The sequence below is a fragment of the Eumetopias jubatus genome, unplaced genomic scaffold (genome assembly GCF_037043125.1).
Source record: "Eumetopias jubatus isolate StellerSeaLion01/CBP00866 unplaced genomic scaffold, mEumJub1_p1.0 scaffold_8, whole genome shotgun sequence".
Lineage (NCBI taxonomy): Eukaryota > Metazoa > Chordata > Mammalia > Carnivora > Otariidae > Eumetopias > Eumetopias jubatus.
Window position 1 is genome coordinate 79,059,762 of NW_028274814.1, and position 9,024 is coordinate 79,068,785.

Below are 9,024 nucleotides of genomic sequence, written 5' to 3' on the forward strand. Positions count from 1 at the left end.
CTCCACTACTCTGGGATTACCCAGGCCCCATTATCAAGTCTCGGCCTTGAGAGGGAGAAGTGAAAAACCCCAGATGAGACTGGGACCAGCCCAGAGAGGATCCCAGTCACTCAAAGGGAGGAGCCAGGAGCACAAGGAGGGGCCCCTGACTGGACAGGAGAAGGGCTGCCTCTTCTTCAGGGCCAGAGGGAAGCTGGTGAGGGCATGGAGCAGCAGCAGGTGAGTTTGTGCCTGGGGAAGAAGGGTGGGAAGAAGTCTTACCTGCTAGTTTCTCTTTCTAGGTAGGACAGGGGGCAAGCTGAGCTGCTGGAAGAAAGCTGGAGTAGGGCACTTGGAGAGCATGGACAAGGTTGGAAGTCGGCCTTAGAAGAATGGGGAGAGGGAGAGCTGACTGAGGACGGTGTAAGGATGGCTGAGCAGAGCCGTGACCCCCACTGAAGCCAGAGACCGTGGACTCTTCGTGGCAGAAGCCTGCATGCTGGGCGAGTTGTTCTAGCGGCGCTCGATGGCGCAGATCCGGATGGGGCCAGACGGCGGTGGAGGAGAAAGGAACAGAGACATGCAGGGGCCGGGGTGGAGAAAAGGGGTGGGCGTGCAGGACAGTGGAGGCACTGATGCCAGGGGATCTGGCTGGGGAGGGGAGGGTGAGGCCAGGAAAGGGAATGGAAGAGGGTGCGTGGACAGAGCCTGTAACCAGAGCTGGGCTATTCCACTTGAAGATTTCAGAGAGCTCAGACCTAGGTGGGATGGGTATAAGGCTGGCTGGAATGAAGTAGATATGAAAGTCACCTGCCTCCAGGAGGTCAAGCAGCTTTTATTCATTCATTCTTTCATCAATAAATATTTATTGAGCACGAGGCACCCGGGTGGCTCAGTAGGTTAAGCGTCTGCCTTTGGTTCAGGTTATGATCCCAGGGTCCTGGGATTGAGCCCCATACAGGCTTCTTGCTCAGCGGGGAGCCTGCTTCTCCCTCTCCCTCTGCCTGCCGCTCCCCCTGCATGTGCGCTGTCTCTGTCAAATAAATAAAATCTTTAAAAAATATATTTATCAAGCACCAACTATGGCCAATCCCTGTGCAAGACACTAGATGTAGGGATGAGCAAAATTTGGTTCCGGCCCCCCGAGGGGCTCACCGCCTCATTAAGGAGACACATTATCACCATGACAGCATTCTGTGGTGACTGAAGTGTACAGAAGTGCCCAGATGGGGTGGGAGCACACGGAGGGGTCATCACCCAGCAAAGGAGATGACCCTGAAGCTGAGCCTTAGGGATGAGTTAGGAGTTACCCAAGAAAAAGACGTGGGAAAGGCTATCCAAGGAGAGGACAGAGCGTTCTCCAAGGAGTGACCAGCATAACGTGTTGCAGAACCACCGGTCATTTGGTGAGGCCACAGGACAAAGCAAGGAGTGGGGAGAGGTGAGGTAGGAGGAGCAGGATCCCCGAGGACCTTGTAGGCCTGGCATGAGGACACTTTGAAGGGATTTTAGCAAAGGAGCAGCAGGATCAGATTTGCATTTTAGAAAGATCTCTCAGGCTGCAGTGTGGATAATTGATTGGAGCTGAGTGAGGAAGCAGACAGAGAGACTCATTCAAGGCCACAGGGCAGCAGGGTGGCAAGAAGAGGGCACAGTCAAGAAATATTTAGGATTCCAAATCAGCCAGACTTGATGCCTTTATTGGTTGGGGGCAGAAGGGAGAGAAGGTTCAAGGATGCTTCCCAGGTGCTACCAACTGAGCTGGAGAAAACAGGAAGAGTGCATGGGGGGTGGGGGGGGGGCACAGAGAGAAATGAGGATCTCATTTTGAGACAGGTTGCATTTGAGGAGCCTGAAGACAACCAGGGCATACCCACTGAGCAGGAAGTTATGGCCAGGGGTGAAGTCAGGGCCCCCCCCCCCATGTGGTGAAGAGTGAAGACTTACTTCAACAGCTCCACAGATTCTTCTTAGGGAGGAAATCCCTTTGTTTGGGAAAATATCTCGATATGCTGCTGGGGTTAAAAGGGCAGAGCCTAAGGCCTGGGTGACCTCAGGGCTGGCATTGTCACAAAAATGGCTCGGCTGCCCTGTGTGAGACTTGAGAGGAATTGTTCCGGCCCCTGAGAAGGAGAGCAGGGTGTGGAGGGGAGAGGGTTGTGAGGGAGGGGGCAGGCAGGGGAGACAGGACGGGGCAAGGACAAGCCAGTGGAAATTCCCAGCTCACAGGGGAAATTCTCCACTGCGGTGTGTGTCATCTGATCAGCTGTGGAATAAGCCCCTCCTCCCTCTGTCCCCCCTGCACCCACACAGACCCAGGTCCTTAGAAAATTTGACTCTGTTCACATCTGCTTTCTGTGAATAGGGATTTAGGTGGGAATGGAGGAAAGAGCTTCATTTCACATCTGGGTTTATGGGGCATCGAATAGTGTGAGCCCATTTGGAGGCAGAGCCAGCAGGCAGAGGGGGCCAGGGGAACAGGAGCCTCTGGGAATGCATGGGACCCTCGGAAGCAGGCCTTGGACTTGGGGATCTGAGGAGCTCACTGCATCTAAGCTGGAAGCCGACGCCCACCACTACGCCTGCACCTGCTACGCTCAGGCTGGGCCTCTGCCCGCAGCAACGTTAGGGCTGTCGGGCTTGGGAACCAGCTTGGGTTCCAGCTCAGCGCCCAGGGGCTGCCCCCTGTCCCAGCTGTGCTCCGGGCGGAGCAAGCAGGGGAGCACCAGCCCTCATACAGGCCTCACGCCTCCCACCCCCCCAGATGCACACAAGCCTGTCAGCCTGCTCCTGCCAGTCTGACCAGCAGGCCCCTGGGTCAGCAGCGAAGGAGAGGAGCAGGCCAGAGACAAGAGACCCCCGGAGACAGCTGAGATCAGAGGTCCCAGGAGAAGTAAAGGCAGCTGCCAAGGCAGCCAGGCCCGGACCCAGGGTAGCCCGGTGGGTGACGCTGGGCCAGGATGCTGTGGAGAGCTGCCAGCAGGGCGCTGTTTGCCCGAGGTCCACAGGGCTGTACGTGTTCTTCGGCGTGGGCTCAGCCCTGCCCTGGCCCTCGGCGCTTCCCACCGTGCTGCAGATCGCCATCACCTTCAACCTGGCCACGGCGGTCGCTGTGCAGATCACCTGGGAAGACCAGCAGGGGCCACATCAACCCCGCTGTGACTCTGGCCTTCCTCGTGGGCTCCCAAATCTCCCTGCCCCCTCCTGTGGCCTATGTGGCTGCCCAGCTGGCCAGGGCCACTGTGGCGGCTGCTCTGCTTTATGGGGTCGTCCCAGGAGACATCCGAGAGACCCTCGGGGTTAACATGGTAGGTGCAGGGAGGGGCACATGGCAGGGCCAGGAAAGGGATGTCCACCCGGGTGGTAAGGCTGGACGACCAGGCCTGAGGAGAGGCGACAGGGAGGAAATAACTCAGCCCCGTGCTCCTTGCCTGCTCTGGGCTGCGCCCTGGGACCCGGGGAAACCAGACCGTGGCCTTAGCGCAGGAAGAGCGGGAATGGGGTTATGGTACAAGGTGGCACAAGGGTAGGAGTCAGGAAAGGACCGGGCATTGAAGGGTCAGGGTAGCCAGGGACGCCTGGGGCTGCGGGTAGTGGCAGGGGACCCGGCATGCCCTTCTTCTCTTCCGGTCCACCCCGTGTGCCCTGCTTCTCTGCGTCCCCATGTTCCTCCTTCCCCAGCACCCTGAGGCCTGTCTCACTCCCCCAGATTCCCCTAATCATCTATCCTTCCACCTACTTCCCCCCCCACCCCCGTCTCCTCCTACCCCTCCTACCCACGGTCTCCTCCCAGTCTGCCCAAAAACCTGCATCCCCCTGCTCCGAGCCTTCCCTTCCCCAACAGAACTGAGCCCTTCGCCAACTACTGGCTGCAGCTCCCTGGGGGGGCTAGGAGGGCGGCCACTCCCTTCCGCAGGGAGCGGGTGTCCAGGGCTGACCCGAACTGCACTGCACAGCTCTCCCTGCTCCATCTCCCCGGGGCCTGGAACCGGGGTGGTGAGGCATCACCTCCTTACGGTGAGGAAATGAGGCCCGAGCGGGTCACCACCCGATGGCACAGCCGTGTCACCTCCAGCATAGCCTCCGCACCCAGGTCCGGAGCAGCGTCTCGACGGGCCAGGCTGTGGCAGTGGAGTTGGTTCTGACCCTGCGGCTGGTACTCTGTTTTCGTTTCCACTGACAGCCGCCAGGCATCGGGCTCCCCAGCCACCATGATGGGGATCTCTCTGGCACTGGGCCACCTCATTGGGGTAAGAGGCCAAGGGGACACCGTGTACATGCACACACTGGTCCCTCCCTGAGGAGGCTGCAGGGACCCTGAAGGCCAGGAAGGGTCCCTCCCTGAGCCCCTCATGCGTTGGGTGGAGGCTGTGTTCCCACAGTCCAGGCCTGGGATATGGCGCCGCAGTGGCCAAGGCTGGGACCAAGGCTCTAAGCCAGGGCAGAGGGGGCTGTCCCCTCCTGGGCCTGCCCTAAGCCTCCTCATACCCTGAACCTGCACTCTCCCCCGCCAGGTCTACTTTCACCGGCTGCTCCATGAACCCGGCCCACTCCTTCGGCCCTGCCATCATGTTGGGAAGTTCGAGGTCCACTGGGTGAGAGCCTCTGCTGGCCGCCGTGGGGTGAGGAGGGGAGGGGCTGGGCAGGGGCCTTAGGGACGGTGGCTTTCACCAGCAGGGGGTCCACAGGGACGTGGGGAGACAGGTCCCCCTACCACGGACCATCTTGACCCCCAGGGGAGGTTTCCCTAAGCTCAGATGAAGGCAAATATCCTGGCTTGTACTTCCTTTCTTTCCAGCTTCAGTAGCCAAGGGGACCCAGTAGACTGTTGATAAATGGGCCAGAGCGGGAGATGCAGCCTCAGCCCAGGCCTCAAGTCCTGGCTGTTTCCTTATTCACTTCCTCCAGCTGGACCAGTTTCCAAACTTGGATAAAGAAAAAAGACAAACAGAAATAGATACACACACACACACCAGCTGAAGCAGGAACAGCACTTAGCCAGGGCTCCTGGTTGGAACAGGGGAGGCGAGAGGAGGGAAACAGGAGGGGTGAGGAGACTAGGCCTGCCCCGTGCAAGGCAAGGTCACCTCACCTGCAGAGACTTGGTGGGCAGGATGCCTGCTTCTCCATTTTGTCATCGTGTAGACAGATCAAGGGGTCCTGGGAGACCAAGTTAATACTAAGGAACCAGGCGAGGGTCCCAAAGCTACCCTATGATCCTGATAACTCATGCCCACTTCTCTCTGCCCCCTCAGATCTTCTGGGTAGGACCCCTGACAGGAGCTGTCCTGGCTTCGCTCATCTACAACTTTATCCTGTTCCCTGACACCAAGACCATGGCCCAGCGACTGGCCATCCTCATGGGTACAGAAGAAATGGAGAAAGTGGCAGAAAAGGAGCCCAAGAAGAGAGAATCCCAGTCCAGTTCAGGGGATACTGAAACAGGGAACGTGTGTCAGATGGTATAGAACTTGGCCCTCACCTTTGGGCTTCTGAGAGGAGCCCTCTAGGTGGGTAGCTTGCCTTGTACAACCAGACTTCAGGTTTTATAGGGGGTGGGGCCAGGGTGGGGGGTTGAGGGCAGGAAGGATGGGGATGTTAGGCCCCTTGTCCTAACAGCGTGGATAGGGAATGCCAGTCCCTATCCCTGGTGTTATATTTCTAGACAGAAAGAATCTGGGGAGCAAATCTGTTCAGTTTCCTCCTCCTACATCTCTTAATGGGACAGAGCAGAAGGAGGCAGGGAAATTCATGATTGCCCTCCCCTTCTCTCATCCATCTGGATCCTAGTGGGCATCCTGAGCCTCCGGATCGCCTTGCCTTGGGTACTGGAGCCCAGACAGCCACTCAGCCCAGACACTAAGGGCTACAGAGACCTTAGGGAACCCCAATGTCTTACCCATCCTTGAGGGGAAAGCCAGACTTCCCAGAAGAATTGGATCCTGGGACATCCTCTGAGCTCCTCATAGGGATATCTCTGCTCCTGGGTATGGTTTGGGGGCTAGAGACCAGCCCTCAGCGTGGGTGCTTCCTGAGGACAAAGACTGTCCTTCTGATCGATCTTCATTCCTCACGCCTCTAAATGCTCAGGAGAGGACCCTGCCCTTGGGAAGAGCTGACCCAGAGAGGAGCCTTTTCTAGGGCTGGCAGAGGGGCAGGATAGAGGCAAGGGAGGTTTGGGCCAAACAGGCCTTTTCCAGGGCAGGCTCCCCCAGATGTTTGCCCACTTTCCACCCCACAGCCCCATTCATGGGAACAATCCTGACGGGGGGGGAAGTCCCTATCCCAGCCTCCTGTCCCTGACCTGGGCCACAAGCTGTCTCCAGCCTCATTCTCAATTCTGCCAGGATCCTCAAAAAAGCTACTGAATGAGTCCCAAGGATGGTAAGAACTCAGGAATGACCCAAGAAACCAAGATTTGCAGTTCAGTGCCTCTGAAGGACTACTAATCTCAGTTGGTTTGTTAATATTTACAAGCTGCTGTAAATATACTCTCCCCATGACTTGGGGCCCTATCTGGATCTCAGCTTCCCCAGCTATAAAATGGGCACAGTCCTCCCCCAGGGCCTGCTGTGAAAACAAACCAGAGACTGGAAAATGTTTTCGGAAGTTAAAATGCTAGAAAAACCCAATAAATGATGATTATTGTCGCTGTTACTGTAATTATTGGGTTTGAATACAATTGCTGTTGGTAATGGGAGGGAGGAGGGAAGAAGGGAGAGGGGGATGATTGAGAGGGAGGGAAAAGAGAGTAGGCTTTTCTCCTTTCATCTGTTCCACTTACTTGCACTGCCTCCTCTCCTGGATCTACTGACCCGGGAGCTCTGTGTGTGTGGAGGGGGTTGAGGAGGGCCACTGGAACAAAGAGACAAGCCAATAAAAGTCAGTTCTTCTCATCTCTATGGTGCTCATCACCATGGTACCCTGAGATACAGCAACCAAAACCATAAAAAAGATAGGTCCTTTTCCATGATGTCTCCAACGGCACTGGGGATGGGAGGGGCTACCAAAGTCTTTCAAGGGCAGGGTGACAGTGCCCAGCCGGTGACCAGAGTGAGAGCTGAGTCCCCAAGTGCTCGTGGCCACAGTGTCCATGTTCAGGATTCTGTGATATTGTCAGTGTGGAGTACTATTTACATCTCTCCAAGCCGGGCCCCACTCATCCATCTTCACAATCTCTCAGAGCCCAGGGCTTCTTGTGCCCTTTTATGAGCAGGGACAGCTGGGTGTGTATGGCGGTGGGGGGGAGGTGGGGAGAGATGTGATTGACTTGCTAAAGGTCACCCAGCTCAGTACCACAGCCCCCTAAGGTCTCCTCAGCTCCCAGCTTAGAATTTTCCGAAACAGAGCTCTAGGGGGCTTATACAAGTTAAATGGAAGGAAGGGAGGAGGGGAGGGAGGGAGGGAGGGAGGGAGGAAGGAAGGAAGGAAGGAGGGAAGGAAGGAAGGAAGGAAGGAAGGAAGGAAGGAAGGAAGGAAGGAAAGAAGGAAGGAAGGAAGGGAGTCCAGAACTAGAAGGCTGACAAGGGCAGGGGGGTGCAGCTCCTGCAGTAGGGCTCTGAAGTTCCTAGACAAATTATCTCTGCGTCCCCAGAGCTGAGCACACACTGGGTGCTCAATAAAAGTTTGATGAATGAATGACTGAGGCTGGGCGACTGGGCAGGGAGGGGAGGCAGGGATCTATCATGAGAATTCAGGAGTTACAACTTCAGATGCGCCAGGATGAGAGCAGCTGAGACACCTATGTTCACAGAGAGGAGTAGCTGGGACCAGGGTGCATAGCACCCCGGAGCCCCCAGCCCCTACTCCGGAGCTGACTGCCAAACCCGTCTCCAGGCCCAAAAGGTGAGAGTGACTGCTCAGAGAGAGACTTGGGGGCTATTTTCATGAATAGTTCTTTAAAGCTGTACTCTGTCAGAAGAGACTAGAGCAAGGAGGAGAAAAGCTTCATGAAAAGTGAGGAAATAGGTTAGAATCTGAAGAGCATCCAAAGTTAGACATAGGAATGAGTAACCAAAGGTTAGCTTCCCCTTCTCTGGAGCCCTTTAATAGGACAGTCAGCCATCTGTTTGGATGAGGGAAGGGCTGGCCCTTGGGGAGCCAAATTCACAGGTTCCAGCCTGCAACAGCAGGGCTTCATAGCCCCAGCCCCTGGGCCTGGGTGGAGGGGGCGGTGGGAGCGTGGGGAGGACTGAGACCCAACCAGGCCGACCCTTGGTGTGCACTCCCTTCCTCCTGGTTGTCAGGGGAAGTTTTTAATTAATGGTGTGTAATCTGATCTGGCCCTTCTCCCCGCTGAGCACTGCCTTCAATCAGCAAAGCCATCTGCAATTGCAATTCATAATTCTCCCGAAAGGGAGTGGGGGGTGCCTTGGTGATTAATACAATTAGCCTTTTATGTTGATGATTGTCTTAGCAGGAGCAGATGATGTGAGCCCAGAGCCTAGGCTGCAGCATCCCCATTGGCTGGCAGGAAGATCCTCTCCACTTCCCACCCCCACTGATACCTCTGGCTGGAAAGAGGACACACTGGGACCGCACTGTGCGGGGACGGAGGGGGGGCTGTTGTGGGGAGCCCACGAAGGGGCCAGGCTCTGGGACACATTTGGGCTGCTCAGACTGAGGGCAGAGGAGGAGAAGACGATGATCCAGAGACTTTCACTTTCCGAAGAAAATCACTTTGACTTAAAGGTTCTATACACCTTATAAAAAAAAAAAAAGAAGACTACATAAAGGTATAATAGAGGTTGAAAGGGTTGAAAAAGTTTAAATACAGGCTCAGGCAGTTATAACTGTGTGAACTTAAGCAAGTTACTTAAGAATCCTGAGCCTCACTTTCCTTATCTGGGAAATGGGGTCTATTCAATAAGGGGGCTGGAACCACACGGGACGGGATGTATGTGGTTAGCAAGGCACCTGACACAGATCTCAATTGGTACGGTTGTCACCATCATTGCGGTAGACGGTAGACTGCTGTTCCCTCTGCTGCTGGCTCAGCTGCTTCCGCACAGTTCCTAGCGCAGCCCAGCAGCCCAGGCGGCTATT

General features: G+C 56.0%; 1 protein-coding gene across 1 annotated transcript; it reads left to right on the forward strand.

Moving 5' to 3' along the window:
- The first annotated feature begins 2,868 nt into the window (after nucleotides 1–2,868).
- Nucleotides 2,869–5,516, forward strand: AQP6 (aquaporin 6). The gene is given in 8 exon segments (XM_028125737.2): nucleotides 2,869–2,976; nucleotides 2,979–3,106; nucleotides 3,108–3,287; nucleotides 4,073–4,143; nucleotides 4,145–4,252; nucleotides 4,494–4,546; nucleotides 4,549–4,574; nucleotides 5,235–5,516. Coding segments are annotated over 8 exon segments (816 nt in total). The 5' UTR covers nucleotides 2,869–2,939; the 3' UTR covers nucleotides 5,448–5,516.
- Nucleotides 5,517–9,024: the final 3,508 nt, after the last annotated feature.